The 19,032-nt window shown below is 61.2% G+C and overlaps 1 protein-coding gene across 1 annotated transcript in view; it reads right to left on the reverse strand.

Moving 5' to 3' along the window:
- Positions 1-455: 455 nt before the first annotated feature.
- The window catches only part of BSN (bassoon presynaptic cytomatrix protein), an 84,509-nt gene continuing 65,932 nt past the window's right edge, over positions 456-19,032 (reverse strand). Inside the window, exons 4-10 of the mRNA XM_065885798.1 lie at positions 14,162-14,632; positions 7,076-13,714; positions 2,762-4,838; positions 1,666-2,456; positions 1,439-1,538; positions 754-885; positions 456-496 (exon numbers count right to left, since the gene is read on the reverse strand). Of these exons, the coding sequence (XP_065741870.1) occupies positions 456-496; positions 754-885; positions 1,439-1,538; positions 1,666-2,456; positions 2,762-4,838; positions 7,076-13,714; positions 14,162-14,632 (10,251 nt within the window). The remainder of the gene's footprint in view (positions 497-753; positions 886-1,438; positions 1,539-1,665; positions 2,457-2,761; positions 4,839-7,075; positions 13,715-14,161; positions 14,633-19,032) is intronic.

Consider the following 19,032-nt stretch of genomic DNA (forward strand, 5'->3'; position numbering starts at 1 on the left):
CAGAGCTGCGCCCAGGCCCCTGACTCCAGAGATTTTTCCACAGCAATGATATCCTCTCCCTTCATTTCTTCAAGAGCCTGTGGAGCATTTACAGAGGAGGGCTGGGAGGAGCTGTATCCCAGGGGGACCCACCTACAACCTAATGTCAACTCATAGCTTTAGGAACCCTGTTGGGGGCTAAGGGGTGGTAGAAAAGGACAAAGGGATGTTGGCCTTGGCTTCCCTTTGCTGGGGACCTCTACTGTGTTGGCCACATGTTGGGACCTCTGTGCACAGGGTCCCTCTTCCTCTTCCTCCTCCCACTCTCATAGGGGAAGGACACTGCAGCTCTGGCCACATCACCCACTACTGAAGACCACATTCCTCCCAGAAGACCCCGCAGGACTTAAGAGCCCTGACTCAAGCACCAGGAGAGGGTGGGTACAGGCAGCTCATACTCACCCTGCAGGGCATGGTCACCAGAAGGAGGAGAATTTTTTGCCAAAAGCAGACACAGCTGTGACAGAAAAAGGAGAGAGGTGTCAGGAAGTCGGGCTAGGCTCCCTCCTAGTCAAGACCGTTTGGCACAGTGAAGCCAAGCTCAGCCTAAGGGGCAGGGACTACCCAGAGAACCACTAGGCCGCAGCAGGTGGGCCCTCGGGCTGGCCTGTGCCTGGGTGACTGAGCCCGGAACCAGTCCCCAGACCCAACCTCTGCCAGAGTAGGGCCCTGGAGCAGCCGTCCACCCTGGACCTGGCTGTAGGCAGTGCGTACCTTCCGTCAGCTTGCCGGCCTGCTCTGCTGCCCCACCAGGGAGGATCTTGGAGAGCACACTCTCCCCGTCGGCACCTGGCTGGCCGGCAGGAGCCCCTGGGGTCCCTCCAGGCTTGGCTCCAGCCTTCATGCCTAGGGGTAAAGAAACCACCATCATAAGCTGTGCTTGGCCTGGCTCTTCAGCATCTGAGTGGGAGAGCAGCTAAGAGGGAATCTGACCACGGGTACCCTGTGAGGTGGAGGGTGAGGAGGAGGATAGAGAAATAAAGAGAGGAAGGTAAGCGTGGGAAGAAAAGGGGTGGGAGGAAGCAGCAAAAAGGAGACTGAGGAAGATAAAGAGGGAGAAAGGGAGGAATAGGCAGAGGAAGATGAGAAGGCAGAGGAGAGAAGGGAAGGGGAAGGAAGGAGACAGTAGGAATCCATGGTCCTGGCCCTGTGATCACCAGCACCTTCGAGGCTCCCTGCCCAGAGCTGCCTGGGCCCTAAGGCCCCAGTGCTGGTGATCCCATTGGCTCATTCTAACCCCAGGCTCGTTCCTGCTGGGGAGGCCTGCAGTGCACTGGGCACCTTCTCAGAGAGCAGTGAAGGCATGCAGTGCAGGGGAGCTCAGGGTGCCAGTCAGCACAGGGAGAGGGCAGCCCAGGTACTCTTGGTCATAGCCAAGGGCGTCCAAAGGCAGGCTCACCTGCAGGTCCAGGTCCTGGTGGTGGCTGGGCCTGAGGAAGTCTCCCCTGCTGGGGTGCTTTGGCAGTCCCTTTAGAGCCGTTCGCCTGCTCTGCCCGCGGCTGCAACACAGAACCCATAGCTGAGCTACCACGCGTCAACTCTGCCCAGCCTGGAACCAAGGGGCTGTCCAAGCTGCAGTCCCAGCATCCACCCTGGGGAGGATCCACGTACTGGAGCCTTACTTACTGGTCCTGATGGCTGGGGGCCTGTGGCTGTCGAGGGCCCTGGCTGAGGCTTCCCTGCTAGCTGGCTGGCAGCGGGGGCCGGACCCCGAGCAGCTGGCTGGCCCTGCTCGAGCAGGCGGGCCTGCGAAGGGGCCTGCTGCAGAGGCTGTAGCCCGAGACCCTGCTGCTGCTGCTGCTGTGTCTGCGGCTGGCGCGATGCTGTTGCTGAGGGCGTCTGCCTGGATGGAGGAGGCTGTGACTGCTGTGGACCTGGAGCTGCCTGCCGACCTTGCGGCTGCAGCTGGGGTTCTGGCTTTGGCTGCAGTGCAGTGGGCCCTGAGTGGGCCTGCCGGGAGCCCTTCTTGCTCTCAGAGGCATGATGGTATGCTGATGGAACACGGGATGGCTGTGAATATTCACCGGAGCTGGGGTACCCAGGCTGACCCTTCTTCTGCACGGTCGGGGCAGGGCTGGGCTGAGGGTGAGGCCGGGCCTCATGGCGACTCAGGTCTCGAACGTGTGGTTTGGCAGCACGCCGTCCCGGCTCCTCGCCAGTGTGGCGGCCTGAGTGCCGCCCGTGGTCACCATGGTGTCGGTGTTCCTTGGCTGAGGCATGGCGGCCTGGGCCACCCTCATCGTGTGGCCACAGGCCCTCCTCGGGGGGCTCATCGTAGTCGTGGTAGCCGTGCCTGGCAGGGCCTCGCTTCTGGGAGGAGGAGGAGACTGCGTGGCCCCCGTGGTGCCTGAACCGGTCAGAGCGGGCATCCCGGGGCTTATCAAACCAGTCTGTCTCCTCCTGGCCCAGGTGATACGCTTCAGGGACCAAAAACAGAACACCATCAACCCCCGGGCTGGCCGCAGTGGGAGGCCCAGCTGAAGCCATGCAAGGAAAACAGAGGGTGGGCGCCACAGCCACAAGCGTAATGCCAGGCCCCAGCCCCCTCCCACAACCGGGCCAGGGCGCGGGTGCAGCAGGCAGGAAGGGCAGCCTGCAGCAGGGCCCACTGGGTGAGGCGCCAGGCCAGCCCCACTGAGACATCTCAGGGCTCAGGGCCCCACGGACGGGCAGGCCCCCCAGGTGCTGAGCATCTGCAGAAATCACCCCCAGCTGCCATTACCTTCGCTGTCGGAAACTACGCAGTGGGAATCATCCAGGATGTAGCCCTCCTCACACTTATGCGCGTGGGCCCGCGGTCCATCCTTGACATGCTCCTGGACGTCAGGCATGGAGTGGCTGGAGCAGAACTGTGGGCAGGTGTCCCCCGGGGGGAGGGTGCCCCCAGCAGGGTGAGGCCGCCCCAAAGGACTGACGGGGCTCTCCTCTTCAGAGGCCTGGCTCCGCATGGGGGGCCGGGGCCGGCCATGGGCCATGCTCAGAGATGAGGGCTTGGGGCCCGCTTTTTGAAGTCGCTCCACAGCCTCCCGTTCCCGCTCGTATCCCTTGGCCCGGCCACTGACGTCATGGCTGGAAAGCTTCTCCCCGCTGTATGCAGATGCCACCCGGGACCGGCTGCTCCCACTGTACACGCGGTCATCCTCTTCCACTGGGTCCCGGCTGGACACCCCATAGTACCTCTGCTGCTCATACACATTCTTCTTGAGCCCATAGGTGATTTCGTCCTGGAACTTCCTGCCCCGAGAGGCCAGGCTGCTGCTGACTGCAGAGGAGGAGTAGGAGGCCAGGTCTGACTCTACATCCTTGGCCTCTTCGATAGGTGAGAACTTGGAGATCTTTTGCTCCATGCCCTGCTTCCGGTGCTTGCTGCGCTTTGAGGAGACGGCAGCCGGGGCCAGGCTCTTGGAGGGATGCTTGGGCCCCACGGGGCCTGGGCTATACTTCTCTGCTCGAGCCCCGTGTCTGTAGTCACTGTCACTGTAATAGTGGGTGCTAGCTAGTCGGCCATTGCTCTCCACGCTCCTGTGATGGCCGCTCTTCCCACGGGGGTCGTAGGAGTCCTCCTCGGATTCTTCCTCCCCTCTGGTATAGCAGCAGGGCAGTGTGGGCCCCTCAAGGACACCTGGTTCTCCTGGCTCTTTCCCTGGACGCCCACTGCTGCTCGGCCCCAGGGGCTCCAGCTTCTGGCTGTCAGGGGCAGTGGAAGCACTGTCCTTGGTCAGTTCACTGATGTCGTCAATCATCACATAGTTCCGAGGGACATTCTGCTCCAGGCTGGTGTAGTGTGAGTCAGAGGGGTAGGTGGGGGCTGGGCTCAGGCTCACACCACTACGGTCACTGGCCCGCGGCAGCTCAGGGGCCTTTCCTTGTTCATAGCTGCTGCTTACTGCTGGGCCACTATAGCTGGTTTCAGACGAGGCTGCAGACATGGTCACGACAGGGCTGGCGATCACCTCATAGTTGGTGGGCACCTTCTGCTCCAAGTCGGCTAGTGATGTCTGGCGTGGCTTCTGGTGGGGGGTACGGCTGTCAGTCGGGACTGGGTAAAGGGTGCTCTGTGTGGTTGGCATGGGTGTTTGGGCTGTATAATGGCCTGTGGGACGGAAAGCCTGCTGGCTTGGCAGGCCAGGCTCAGCAGGGTAACTGGTGCCGGGAGGAAAGGCAGGTGCTGGGTACGTGCTGGGGCCAGGGTAGGTGGGTGCCTGGTGGGCTGGGAATCCATTCTGTGTCGGCCCACCGCTGCCTGCAGCGTACTGTGGCGCCGGAGGTGGGAACCGGGGTTGCTGGAAAGCAGTGGGGCCGGAGGGAGTGGCAGGAGCAGCAGCAGTGACAGGGAAGTCTGCATACTGGCCAGCCGGAGTGGCACAGCCCTGGAGCCGCAGCTGGTTGAGCTCACTGTCTGACAGGTAGTCGCGATGCTCACTGAGACCACGCAAGGGCGGGTAGTCACGGCCACCCCGGTCTCTGGCCAAAGACTCTTTGCGCTGGGTGATGCCCAGCTCCAGGTACTTGAGCTTGGCGTCGATCTCTTTCTCCTCCTCATCCAGCTCTGCCTGCTTCTTGCGCAGCTTGGTGGACTCGTGCTCCACCAGCCGCAGGTCCCGGTCCAGCTCCCGGAGCAGGCTGGCCTTGGTGGCAGGGACAGCGGTGGGCCCCACCAGCCCACGCTGCAGCAGGCTGGCCGCATACAGTTGTGGGGGAGCCTGGCCAGCCAGGGGCAGGTGAGCCTCCTCTGGAGGGGGGCTAGGCAGTGTCCGCTTCACCTTGCGGACCAGGCCGTTGGGTGGCAGCGCCGACACCTGAGACAGAGGGAAGGGCGGGCAGCACTGAGACCCAAGGTGTGGGTGGCCTGGCAGGGCACAAGGTAGAAGAGCCCTGGACTGGGCTGGGGTAGGGGCTGGGCTCCATGCTGTCAGTGCCCTGATTCACCAGGCAGCCTTGAGGCCTGCCCTGCCCACCCACTGGCCTTGGAGGGAGGGCCTGTGATCATCTTACAGGCCTTCTCCTTCCCAGACCTCGGGGCAGTGGGACGGGAGGAAGCAGCAGATGCCCCTCTGTGCTGATGTCTAATACTGGCCTGGCACACAGCACATCTCCAACAGGCTTGCCACCCTCCGCCTCCCACTGAGGGTACTGAGGTGAGGAGAGTACAGGTCTGGCTCTGGGTTTGGGTCCTAACAGCTGGCAGGAGCCAAGGGCAGTGGAGGGCCATGGACAGGAGTGGAGTGGGTCCTGGGCCCACCAGGTTCCCTAGAGGATCATGACAGGGGGCGCATGCTGACTGGATGTCAGGTGCTGCAGGCTCTGAGTCTTTTCTGCCTCCTGCCCTTCTCCTCTCTAAAGTGAAATGCAATTCAGCCACCTGTCCGCTCTCCTCCTCCCGTGGCCCTGTACCACCCTCTGTCAAACTGTGCCCTCGGTCTGGCCCCAGCTCCCTCCACATCCCTGTCAGCCCACCGCTCTCTGAGGCTGCCAGACTCCTCTAGGGCCTCTCCAGCCCTATCTCTGGCTACCTGGCTTCCCAGTCAGGGCTTCCTAACATGTTCTCCATGGGGTCCTCCTCACCTGCCCAAGGCTCCACATTGCCTCAAGGTCCACATTGCCAGAAGCTTTGTCCTGGGTCCTCCCATTGTCTCTAGCTCCCAGGCCTCTGGGTTTTATGGGCCACCCAAATCCCCTAAACACACTGGGGACTGACATCAGGCTTCTTACCTTTTACCTTGCCAAGAAACTACATAAAAGCCTCCCACCTACTTTCACCATATGTCATAAAGGAAATGATAATGTGTCCCCAAACCTCAGGACGAAGGGTGGCCTTTGATGGAATGGAATAAATTTCCCTCCTTGAACTCCTCACTCTGTTGTCTGTCGTTTGTCATTTGGTCTCACACCATGAGTGCCCATCGTGGCGTGGCCCCCCCCACAGCCAGCCCATAGGACCTCTGTGCCGACCCTAGCACGGAGCCAAGACCACCTGCCTCTCTGACGTGCCTTCCCTGCCAGCCCAGACTCCTGATCCCACCCCCACCCCTCTGGCCTGCATACCCCAGGGCTCTCCACAACCCAGACTCACCTCCACAACCCCACCCCGACGCCTCACCTCTCTCCTCTCTGCATCACACTCAGAAAACGGGTAAATATACCTCCCAGTGCCTCTGGCTCCTAGGCGGTCTCCCCAGGGCCACCGTGCAGTCACTTCCTTCAGTCCATCTGCCCATATTCTGCCTAGGAAACTTTCTAAGATACCCATCTTGTCCTGTCTCACCTGCCTGAAACATCCAGGAGTTCCAAGGGCCTTTGAGAAAATCCCAACCCCCTCTTGGCCTGGCACTCAAAGTCCTTGGTGTCAGTCCCTTGCAACCTCCATCTTCCTAACAGTCCTGGGACATCATTGGCAACTAAAGCCACAGATGAGGGTAAGTTTAGACTCCAGGAGCCCCTATCTAGGGCAGCAGACAGGTGTGTAAACAGATTTGCTGAGGGCCAGATAGGGGCATGGGACAAGATGAGGCAGAGAGCACGCTGCAGCCCACTGGAATGGGCCTTGAATGGTAGTCCAAAGGGCTTTGGCTTCCTGTGGGGCAAGGGAGCCAGACCGGGTCTGGGGAGTGGGGAGCAGCCCAGCCAGGTCGGTGCTATGGTTTTCTCAGGAAACATCCAAAGAAGAGATTTGGAGTAGGAGGGGCCCAGGCTGGAGGCTGGAGGGGAGAGCTGAGGAGGCCTGACGGGGGAGGTGGCAGGGACTGGACTAGATACGGGCTGTGAAGAGGCAGTGCTAGGGTGAGGCTGAAGTTTCTAGCAGGGTCTAGATGGCTGTGGTGGCCCAAGTGTGTGTGTTTTGCCCAGGATGTCCTTGCTGGGCTGCGGGCTCCACCGGATGTGCATCGAGATGTGCATCCGTTCCTCGACTCCTAGCTCTGGGCCTCTGGAGCTGGAGGTGACTCCACCCCCACCCCAGGAGACGCCCCTCCCTGTGGGGCCCCCCAGGCTAGGCAGAGACCCCTGTCCCACCCTGGACCAGCCCCTGTGCCCATACCTGGCTACCCAGTCCCCCCTGGTGCTGGTAGAGGGAGAACCTCTCTTTGGCAGACTCCTCGGCGGTGGGGCTGAGGGGCTTAGGGTCAGACAGGGACCGCTGCAGGGTCTTCATGGGGCGCGGCAGCGTCTGCTGGCGGAGAGCGCTGTCAGCCGTGAAGTGCTTCTGGGGACTCACGTGAGCCTTGTTCAGCCTCTCACTGGAAGCAAAGGAGGTGTCCAGGAGCCGGTGTGGGGACAGGGGTGAGACTGGTGAGTAGAGGACCTGGGGGGACTTGGGAGGCTGGCGGCTCACAAGCTGTGAGAGAGACTCCGGGGGCAGGTGGGCCTGGTATCCAATCTCCAAGGGATCTGGCTTCTTTTTTTCGAATCTGCCCAGGGGCCCTGGGGTGACGATCTGGATGCCAGGCAGGTAGGGGCTGATGGCAGTTGGCCCTACAAGCTGCGGCCCAGCCACACCCTGGGCCTGCCCATCCGGCTCCGTCTGGCAGGCCAGGCTCTCCCCACGCCCAGTCTTCTCTGGCGCCGATATGTACCTGACGATCTCCACCTTGGGGTCGGTGGCAGCTGTGATGTGGATGGCTGGAGAGACTCTGGGCAGCTGGTCAGGCTCTGTCTGCACGGAGCAGTCGCTGATGGTCTGGATGCCCACGCTGCTCATGGCCCTCATGGCGGGGGCGGCAGTGGATGATGAGGCAGTAGCATCGTGCTTGCTGTCAGAGCCAGAGTCTGAGTGGCGAGAAAGACGGGACCTGCGGCGGCGCACTGGCTGCTCCCACTCGGCACTGTCCTCGTCGTCCGTCTGCACGCTGCAGTCAGCACTCCGCCGTGCCCGGCGCCGCCGGGTCAGGAGATAGCGGCCCTCTCCATCCTCATCATCCGTCTGCACGCTGCTGTCTGCAATCCTCCTGACCACACAGGGCTCAGGCCCTGACTCTGGCTCGCACACGTCCCGCAGGCGTGGCATGGAGTGCCGTTTCTTGATGCCACTGCGGCCTGCCTCCCACTGCTCCTCAGTCTGCAGTGACATGTCCGAGGCGGAGCTGGGGAGACCCCGGTGCAGCACGGGCTCACGAGGCTGCCCAGGCCCCTCAGGCCCAGGCACGGCAATGAAGGCTGCGTGGGTCAGGGGTGGCCAGTACTGGCCATTCTGAGCCAGCTCTGTGGCAGCTGGGGGAGGCCCTCGACCAGGTGCCTCACAGGCCACAGGGAAGGGAGCCTTCTGCCGCTGCTTCTGTTCCTCCAGTTGCTGCTGCAGCTGCTGCTGCAGCTGCTGGATCTGCTCCAGCTGCAGACGCTGCTGTGCTAGCTGCTCCCGCTGCAGTGCGAACTGAGCCTGCCGTTCCTCCTGCTGCTGCTGCAGCACATGGTGCTTGATGGTCTGCAGCTCCTGCAACTCCCGCTGCACCAGCAGCTGCTCTTCCTCGCGGTGCCTCTGCAGCTCCACACGCTCCCGCTCCAGCTCCTCCTGCAGCCGCAGCTGCCGCAGCTTTTCTAACTCCACCCGCTCTCGCTCTAGCTGTAGCAGCTGCTCCTGCTGCTTCCGCTGCCTCTCCTCCTGTGATGCTTCCTCCTTCTCGAGCCCTGGCCGGCTGAGGGCCCCACTGCTGCCCCCAGGAGCAGCATCTACCGGCGGCTTCTGGCCAGCCGCTGGGGCTGGGGCTGGGGCTGCTACAGCCTCCTTGACAGCAGCAGGGGTGGCTGTGGAAAGAGGCTCTTCCCGAGCAGCCCCTGCTGGCAGCTCTGGCCTTGGTGGGCCCCCAGCCCCTGGGGCCTTGGCAGCAGCAGGCTTCCCCAGGTAGACAGGACCCTCAGCAGGTGGAACGCTGGAAGCAGTGGGGAATCTACTTGGTACAGGATATCGGTACAGCCCTGTGGGCCCAAGAGGCACCCGGGGAGCAATCATGGGCATGCGTGTCAGGCTGGCGAGTGGCACGGCTGTGACTCCTCCGGATGCATAAGGCCTGTACATGCCACCACGCACCATGGGCCGCAGTACTGAGGCAGGCTGGGTGGTGATGGGCAGTGTTGCAGCAATTGGAGTGTTGATAGTCGAGTAGATCATGCCGTCGGCTGCACGCACAGTGGCTGTGGATGGCAGCAGCTGTCTGATAGCTGTTCCCTGGCCTGCTGTAGGCCTGTACTGGGCCAGGTTCCCAGGACTCGGGTGGCCCTCCGGGAAGGTGGGGTTCCCAAGGAGGCCAGGTCTGAGGGGAGCCAGACCTTGTGGGGCACTGAGCCCCGGCTGGGGCTGATACTGCATGAGGTCGGGGCCACCACCACCGCTGCCACGCCGCCCTCCGTACTGGTCCATGGAGTTGAGGGCAGCACACATACGGCTGATCTCACGGGCCGTGGTGGCGCTGTACTGGGCCAGGCTGGCCTCCTGGAATCCAGCTGCATCTCCCCGTGGGCCATACCTGTGGTCTGAGTAGATGTTTGACACTGAGCTGTAGCGCCGCATGGGAAGCGGGTGAGTCAAAAGGTCTGTGGGATGACGTAGGTCTGTGAATGAACCATACTGCAAGCCCTGCCCAAGGTAGCGTCCATCTGCAAAGCCCAGGCTGTAGGAGTGCTTCAGTGAGCTGAGGTCCATGGCCGAGTCTCGTCCAGGGCCCTGGAAGAGGTGACCAATCCTGTGGGTGTGGTAGTTGAGGCCAGCCTCAGCCAAATTGGTGTCGGACATAGAGGAGTACAGCCTGCCAGAGAGGCCCTGTGGGTAGGGCCTCTGCTCCTCATGGGGCCCAGGCCCCCCGACCACCTGTGCCCGGTAGGTGGGGGCCTCGGGAGGCTCAGGGTCCCGGGGACTGTAGAAGGGGCCGCTGCTTTGGCTGGGTGGGGCAACATCTGCCACACTCTTCTCAGGTGCGCTGGGGGTAGGGTGAAAGGTACCTGTACAGCTACTGCCAAAGGGGAACTTGTAGACCATATCACAGCACGCCAGCTGGCTCTCGGGCCTCATCCCAGTGAGGTCCAGGGCACCTGCCGGCTCCTCTGGGAGCAGTGTGGTCACAGTGCCTGCTGTGCCTTCTCCCATCTGCACCACCACTGTATGTGGCTTCCTGGCACCTGGCAAGGCGTGTGACCGCAGCTCTGTGGGGGTGGCCCGATGGGGTTCGGAACCAGGCTCTGGCACTGGGCCTGACTTGAGGCCAACACTCTGGGCAGTGCCCACCTGAGTGATCAAAACATCCCTTCTGGCCAGAGGTGCCACCTGGTTGGGCAGGTTATACCTGGCAAACTTGGCCTCCCTGGGTCTTCCTCGGGGCCCACCACGGTAAGGGGCTGTCTGGACTGCCTGTTCTACCTGCTTGACCTGGGCCAGGCACACGGGGCTACCCGCACCCTGGCCAAAGTCCAGTCGGCTCTGGAAGGGGTCTCCATAGACCACAGGCTGCTTCTGCTGAGCCATGAGCACAGATGAGGCCATGGTGATGCTCACGGTGGTGGCAGTGCTGAGGAAGGCATGGGTCTGCTCCTGGGCATTGAGATTGATAACCAAAGGCTGTACAGCGGTCGACTGCCGTCCTGGGATTGGATCCAGAGCAAGGCCGTACTTCCTCGCTTCCACAGCAAGAGAGGTCAGGTCCATGCCCTGGTCAGTGAGGATGATGGGCGTGGGCTTGACGGCTGTGCGAAGGTCTACCACGGCACTGCCAGGGGGCCTGGGGCCGGGCTCAACCCTAGACGTTCCAGGGACAGAGGAGATCCGGCACAGGGAGATGTTCTCAGCAGGGAGGGCGCCCCAGCTGTATAGTGCCAGGGGCCCATCTGCACCAGCACTGGCTGCCCGCGGGAAGCCAGGTGGCCCAGGTGGCTCTGGGGGCAGCTGAGGTGTTGTCTGGCTGTAGCTGTGGCTGGTGGGCTGGGTTTCAATGGGTGAGCACACTGGGGAGGTGGAGGCACTGGCATGGACCATCTTGGTCTGGCTGGAGGCATCTGACCCCAGTGTGATGACCATAAAGGGGGCATCCTGAGGGGACTGCTGCCGTACCAGGCGAGGCGTGCTGGGTCGGTGTGGCGTCTGTGTGCCCTGAGCCACCGTGGGTGTCGGGGTGGGGGCACCAGGGCTCCGTGGCATGTCCAAGGCAGGGGTCGGGCTTGGCGTCTGTGTAGAGAACTCTGCTGTGGCCCTTGGGCCCAGCTTGCCAAGGGAGAATGTGGGACTCTCTGAGGGAGAAGATGGAGAGAGAGGGGGGCTGGAGCCTGCAAAGTAGGAATATCCCCGGGAGGTCTGTGGGGTGCCACTCTCGCCATCACTCACACTCAGGGGCTTCTCTCTGGCAGCCCATCCACTGACAGCAGGGCCACGGGGGGCCTGGGGTAGCTCCTCAGTTTGAGACCCATAGTTTGCAGTGGTTGGGCTCTGTCCATAGCTGTGGCCAGTGGAAGAGAGCAAAAGGCTGCGCTCAGAGCCTGCCAGGGAAGTCGGAGTCATGTACCCTCGTGGCAGGCCAGCTGGACAAGGAGCCGCAGCTGTGGAGGCTGGTGTCCCAGGGCCCTGGGCAAAGGTTATGCCTACTTCCTTGGAGGCAGAGCTGGGGGAGGCAGGAGAGCTGTGTAGCTTGAGGGGGTCCTGAGGCTCCTTTGCGAAATGCTGAGTAACACGGACATCGGGAATGACTCGGCCCCCACTGCTGTCAGAGGAGGTGGAGGTGGAGAAGGACACAGGGGCGGCGAGCTGGGTGGGACTGGTACCAGGGGTAAGTGGGCCACCATTTTGTTTCATTGGGTCCATGTACGCACTCTCAGCATTCAGAAACTGCTTCTCCTTCTTCTTGTCCTCTGCAAAGGCCAGGTCCTGTGAGGAGGCCTGATGCATGCGGGCAATGCTTTGTGACGTCTGAAGGATCTCCTGGTACACGGCTGCTCCCAGGCTGGCTGGCATGCCCTCCGAGGCCGGCTGAGCAGCCCCACCATAGTCATGGTCTGGGGTGTCCTGGTATTCAAAGGAACCCTGGCCCCGGGGGCCTACGGGCTGAGAGGGGCCACCATGGGGCCCACGGCCCCCTGCTGCCTGGCCTTGTTGCCGCTGGAGCAGCTCGGCCTTCCGCATCATCTCCTCATAGGCCTCCTCAGCGCTCTTGAGGGGCCGGCCGGAACTGGGAGTGGTGGTGCTGCCCAAGGGTGTCTCGGTTGGAGAGTAGAGGGACATGAAGGTGGGCAGGTTGTACTCACTGCCTGACTTGTAGAGCCGAGGGGGGCCCCCATCCAGGGCTTCAGCCTCCGAGTCAAGGGAGGGTGAGGGCGAGTATTCAGAGCAGGAGGAACGATGTAGCTCCTCCATCTCGGCCGCCTGCCTCAGCTCCTCTGTGGGGGAGGCATCCTCAATGGGTGACAGGTTGCTGGGGGGGGTCTTGGAGCGCTCACGCCGCCGCTGGGCCCGCAGCTCCTCCTTGTCACGCCGGGTCTTGCGGGCCGTGCTGCGGATGCGCTGCTGCTCCACCTCCCGCATCTTCTCCTGCTCGCGCAGCAGCTCCTCCTCTTCCCGCAGCTCCTCCTCCTCTGAGGAGTCCTCGATGGTGGGCAGCAGGGGCCCATGTGAGCGGTGCCGGGCCTTGCGCTGCTGCTTGGCTTCTTCCAGCCGCTGCCGGCGGCTGGGGCTGCTGTCACTGTCCTCCTCCAGCGAGGACAGGGAGGTGGGCGAGGTGCCCGAGGTGTAGCTGGGTGTGGAGGCTGGCAGTGTGGAGGAGTGCTCCCCGCGGGAGCGGTCCTCAGGCGAGCCCGTCAGGCTCTCCATCTCCAGCTCAGGCTCCCGGTCCAGGCTGGAGTCAGGGCCTTGTCCCAGGTCCAGCTCATGGCCATAGCTGCCCGTGCTATTGAGCTCGATGGTCTTGAAGCGGCGGAGCCCGCCCTGCAGAGCCCCAGTGCCGTCTGCAGCCTCTTCTGGGCCTCCCTCGGAAAGCAGCTCCTCATAGCCCGTGGTGGCGTTGTGGGGCAGGCGCCTCTTGGGCAGCGCTCCCTGCTCTTGGCTGGGCTCGGGCCTGGGCCGGGGGCTGCCCTTCTGGGAGCCATGTTTGACGGGGCCGTGCCTGTGGGGGGCAGCGTCATCCTCCTCCAGGTTGTCTTCTTCGGCACTCATCTCCAGGATCTGCCGCCTCATGAACTCCTCATCAGTCAGTTCTGCTGCCCGGGATGGGGGCTGGGGCGGAAGAGGGGACAGGCCACCCTCACTGCTGTCCTCCACGTAGTCGTGCCTCAGCTGGCTGCCAAAGTCATCTGAGGACTCAGCTGTGTCCTGCTGCTCCCTCCGGCGCCCCCACTCCAGAGAGTCTTCTTCCTCCAGGATATCCTCCAGCTCCTCATCCGAGTTGAAGGCCTCGGGCATGATGGACAAGGAGTGGGGCCGCCGCTTCTGCTCCTCACCACTGCCGTAGCGGGGTTTGCTCCGCTCACCACTGGGGGCCGGGCCCTGGGCCTCCAGCGAAGGCCTCATGCTGCTCCCCACCTTGTGGAGCTCAGAGGGGCTGGGTGGGCATGGCCCTGTCGCCCCTGCACTGTCCAGCTGTTCCACCTCCTGCTGCACAATGCCTGTGATCTCACTCTGGGAGCTGGAGACACCATCGGAGGAATAGCCTGTGTCGCTGAGGCTCTGCGGGCTCCGAGACAGGTCCTGAGAGTAAGGCTTGCCCACCGGCTCCTGCAGCAGGGTGAGAAGCAGACACTGACTCCCCATGGCAGACGGCTCGTGGGGGGAGTCCAGCCCTCTCCATCAACCCAGGGCCCTGGGGAAGGGTAACTCCACCTCCCGGGGGATCAGGGCCCACCACCCACTCCATTGCTCTGGTCTTGAATAACCTGCAGGTTCCATGTCAAACCCCAAGCAGCCCTAGGTTCTCAAAGAGAAATTTTACTAAATCTACTGGTAGCAGAACCCAGCAAAGCATCCGATAAGGTGTCAGACACAGGATCGGCCTAGAACTCACAGGCTCTAGGCCCTCTAGGGCCTCATCTAGGCATCCCTGCTGTCCTCTGTGGCCCCAAAAGGCCTGTCCCGGGTCTACATCCCAGTCCCGCAGGGAGCTAAGCCATTCTCTAGATTGCCCTGCCTGAAAGCTAGGATCCCTGGGAAGTAAATGAGACTGACCTCCGCCTCCCCACCCTTGGGGGCTTCTGGAACCCCCGCCTTGACGACGGGGGTGGCAGGTTCAGTCCTCCGCACCCCAGCCTTTGCTTTAGGAATCCCAGGGGGCAGGGTAGTCTCTGGAGGTGGCTTCAGCACCGGCTCAGCTTTAGCTGGGACTCCTGTCTTCTTTTCCTGGGCACTGCTCGGGGTCCTGATGGGTTCAGAAGCCCTGAGGGGCTTGGCTTGGGGACTAGCCTTGGTAGGAAGGGGACTGGCCTTGGTGGGCAGGGGACTGGCCTTGGCAGGCGGGGGGCCTGATGGCTGGCCCAGCCCCGGTGGCCCTTTCGGCTTCGGAGGGGCTGTTCCAGCTGCACGGTGAGGGGCCCCTACAGGGGGCTGCTGTGAGGTGGGCAGGGTCAGTGGGGTCGGCTCTCCCAGGCTGCCCTCCAGCAGCCGCTTAGTTTGGCAGTTCAGACAGAGCCACTCGGTTTTCTGTACGGAAACGAGAGAGGAGGGGTTTGATGAAAATCACAAAGACACTTTAGTACTCAAAGATTATTCCTGTGACTATTTCTGTAAACTTAAGGAGGAGAAAATCTCCCAAAGCACAACACTAAAGGCACGAGGAGAAAAAGACTGATAGGTTTGTTACCCCCAAATGACAGACGCCCCATCCTTCAGAGGCATATGTAGAGTTAAAAAGACAAACCCAAAGGAAGGGTCGCTTCCTCACCCCATAGAGAGCTTTTCACTTGGCCTGAAAAGGAGGAGAACCTGTATGAGAGGGGAGGCTACAAAAGTAGCACAGTGTCTGGAGAAGAGGGGGCGCTGGGGACTCACCCCCAGGGTGTGAACAGCTTCTGGGAGGGGTGCAGAGTCCCCCAGGTGAGAGCTCCCGCAGACCAGGAACAGCATCAGGCAAGGAGCACCTCCCAGAGGCACTGCCCCGCCCCCACCTCCGAGCTCTCCACCCCCAAGTAAGGGCTGTGCTGGGAGGGTGCAGGCTCATGGGGCCAGGGGAGGCTGTCTGGGGGAAGCCTTGCTTGGGGGTGGGGGATGGAGCTGAGCAGTCCCCTCTGTTCACACCCCCCAGCCCAAGTCACCTTGTCTTAGGCCAGCAAAGACGCCCAGGCGAAAGCCTCCTCCTGCTCCCCCGGCCTCTGGGCTGTTCTTCCGATGGGACCTGTGTGTGCCAGCCCTTGGGCCAGGGGCCCTGCTTCCTCCAGAGTTGGGCTGGGATCAAATCCTCAACCATCAGTCCACCAGTTTCAGGATTACCCTCTCTGTGTCAGTCTAAGTGCTGGGGACTGGAGACATAGCCATGATTAAGATGGACACACAGGCTGGCATGCAGCCTTCTTGGAACCCAGAGCTCCAAAGAGGTCATTCTGAGTATGACATGGGCATCAATGGTGAATTTCCCAGAACACTAGAAACCAAGTCTAACTCCCCAGGTCCCACTGTCTGCACAGGGAGAGGCATCCCAAGCCCTGAGCAGGTGATTTCTGTAGCAAGTCAGAAGCTGGCAGGAGCATGGCTCCCAGGAGCCTCCTCCAGGGTCAGGGCTCCTCCTTGGCAAGACTTGAGGCCCTGTCCTGGCCCACGAGGGAGGGTTGGGCGGGGAATGAGAGTAACAGCACACACCTGTGCCTGCTCTCATCCCAGGGATGCAGAGCCTCGGCACCCCTACTGTCCTACTGTTGCACATCGGGGTGCCAAGACACTCAGGCTCCCACCAGCAGCTTGACCACTAGGATGGGGCATCAGGGGAACCAGAGGACACAGAACTACAAGGTCAAAGAGCCAGGGACAGGGCAAAGAGGTGGCCCTTGGCCCTCACCACCCCAAAGTGGGCCAGCGTCCTCAGCACCCTTACCACACACACTGCCCCTAGGCCCAAGTCAGACCCTAGCCCACCTGGCAGAGCCTTGGAAGCATGGCACCTCCAGGATGCCTGCCCTCAGCCTGGCATCCACAGGCCACCATGGCAAGTACCATATCAATGATTCTGCCCTGATTTCCTGCCCACAAAGCTACACACCACATCTCTGCCCTGGGCCCCAGCAGAGGCCAGGTCAGGCGGGTGGCAGGGCCTTGGTGTTGATTGAGGGACAGGTCTGCTCCACAAGCTTGTTACTCAGGGCCTTGAGACTGCTTCCCTGAGACTGGAGCTCCAACTCTGCCTGGAGGTCCAATTCCACACACAGGTCCTGAGCAGAGGGGCTCAGCTATCGAGTGGGACCCTTCAGAGGTCCTGCAGGTACTCACCCTGTTCCTTGTAGGGCCTGGCTCTAGCACCACTGCTGACTCCCCTGGACCTTATCTGATGCTCTGTGTATCCCCCATACAAACTCCTATGAAGCAATGGGTGCTGGCCACTTGCTGGGCCTTGGGCTCACTTGGTGCCTAGGGAGAGTGCTGGATGGGCTGAGCCAGGAATCCCATCCACGTTCCCCCAGCATCACCTAAGGTCACAGTGGAACTCCCTCCATGTCAGAGAGGACTGTAAGGTGGCAAAATGATCCTAGAGAAGTGGGAGGGGTGTTAGTAAAGGCCCAGAGAGAGTTCTGGAAATGAGCGAACAGCCCCTTCCCTAGCCCCAGGATCGACATGATGGGGTTAGGATCTGGGCCTAGACAGTGGGCTGGCCCAAGGCAACACTGCCCTGACTCCACCTTGGGTCCATGCACACAGCCATCCAGGTTAGGCCTCTGAAGGTTCTGTCATCTACTTTGGCTCACCTTGCTGGCTTGGCAAACCTCCGACCTCCACCTCTGGCCTGCAGACCCCACCCCAGAAGTAACAGTCCAAATGAAGCAAGGGCACCTTGGAAGGGTGGCCTGGATGGAGGCGACAGACCTAATGCCAAGAGCTCAGAGGCAGCCCCTGCAGTGGCCTGCTTACCTGAGCCCAGAGGCCCAGCCCTCAGCAGAGCATGTCAACTGTGGTCACATGCTCCCCGGGGTTTTGTTCCTTCCCACGCTTACTCACAGAGGCAGCCAGGCTGCAGAAGGGGCTGCCCAGCTGGCCCTCTTGCTCCTGGCTCTGCTATAGCAGGCAGTGAGGGAAGGAGGGAGGGAGGGAGGGAGGGCAGGCAGGAGGAGGCATGTGAGGTAAGAGCTAAAAATAAACAGCTGCACTAGCTGCTGGAGGCCCTTCCCCAGCCCTCTGGGGTTGGTGGGAGAAGGGTACAGGGCATTGGGGCCGCTAGAGGTGGAGCCAGGGGAGACCTGGCCAAGGCTGGGGATGGGATGGGAGGCAGGCTGTGCCTGGGGGCTGGAAAGCAGCTGCAAACTGAGGCCCTGCCTCCTTTATTCACGTTGCTCTCATCTCTGCCCCTCACGTCATGCCCCCACCCCCACCCCGCTCCTTCATTCCCTGTTCATGCATTCCCTCTCCCCTTTTAGTGTTTACCCCCCTCATTCAATCATTCACTTGCACATTCTCATACTCTCCCTCATCCAGCCCCAGCCCTTGGGGAGCTGCTGCTCACTGGCCCCTTTTCCTATCCCCTTTGACAAGTGGGCAGGGGACGATCTGGGACCTGGGGGTGGACATGAGAGGCTCTGATGACCATTTCTGCCTTGCCTCTCTCTGTCCAGTTCCTTTCTGGGGGCAGGAAGGCAGGAATCCCCCAAGGGCTATCGCCACCTAATAACGGTGGGAGGCGTAGATGTGCATACCTTCAGATGGAGCTAGGTGGGTTCGGGGTGAGGCAGGGGAAGTGAGTTATCTGAGAGAGTTGGTAGGGTACCCCACAGGCGGGTGAGACCTGCTACCTTCCGGAATCACTGGCTGCTGTACCTCATGGGCCAAGAGAGCCCAGCGAGGCTGCATTGGAAGCTGGGCATCCTCCCTGCACTGTCTGACACAGCCTGAATGACCCTGCAGAACACAGTCTCTCCGCATGTGGAGCTGGCCTAGGTGTCTGTCTGGTTACAGCAACACCGGACTGGCTGCCTAGCCCAACATACCCCCAGCCCCACTGCCAGACCAGGGGCAGTGGATGAGAACTCCTGAGAAAAGGATGCCCAGAGGTTAAAAATAAAAGAGCCCAAGACTTGCACACTGGACCACAGGCATGGCCATCGCTGGTGCTGCTGTTCCTCTACGGACCCTTGCTCTGCTCTTCCCTGTCCCCAGACATGCGTAGGCTCCCCTTTTTGGGACCTCTGCCTCCGATAAGAGGAATCGTCCCTGATTTCCCCAACGTTTGCCTTTATGGTTGGGCTGTGCTCTCCTCATGCTCCAGCACCAAATGTGTCCATTCCCTGTGGCCATCCCTCATGAGATGAGGATCTTGCACTGGCCACGGGGTCAATTCATACCCAGGTAGTAGGGGCTGGTGGGGACTCTTTCTTTCCTGTACAGAGACCCTCTTTTAGGACACTCTGGTTCCAATCTCCTGGCTCAAGGGCTGACTGTGTGTTGGACCTCGCACAAGTATCTGAAGTATGGCATCTTACCTGGTTCTCACAGAAACCTAAAAGGGAGAACTATGGCCCCCAATTCCACAAGGGAGGAAACAGGCCTCCCTGAGATCACTACCCCACAGGCAGACTGAAGCAGGTTTAGAGCAGAGGCAGTCCCCACCCCAAATAGGCCCATCCCATCCCACACATCACAGGTGCCAGGCCCTTTGCCCAGGGAGGCCTGACTTCTCAAGGCCATGGCTGGTATTTTGGCAATTATAATAAGATAAGAAACGGGCAGTGTTACTGTAACAACTCCAACTCCACTAATTTCTTCACAAACTCTATTTTGAACCGAAAGCCAATTAAAAATTAAGCCAGAGGGTGCTATTATCTTTCAAAAAGATAAATAGGTAAAAAATTTGGAATCAACAACTGTTAATCATGAAATGACTCACATTTTATAGCACTATGGTTAAT

The sequence above is a fragment of the Phocoena phocoena genome, chromosome 10, assembly GCF_963924675.1.
Source record: "Phocoena phocoena chromosome 10, mPhoPho1.1, whole genome shotgun sequence".
In the NCBI taxonomy this organism is placed as follows: Eukaryota; Metazoa; Chordata; class Mammalia; order Artiodactyla; family Phocoenidae; genus Phocoena; species Phocoena phocoena.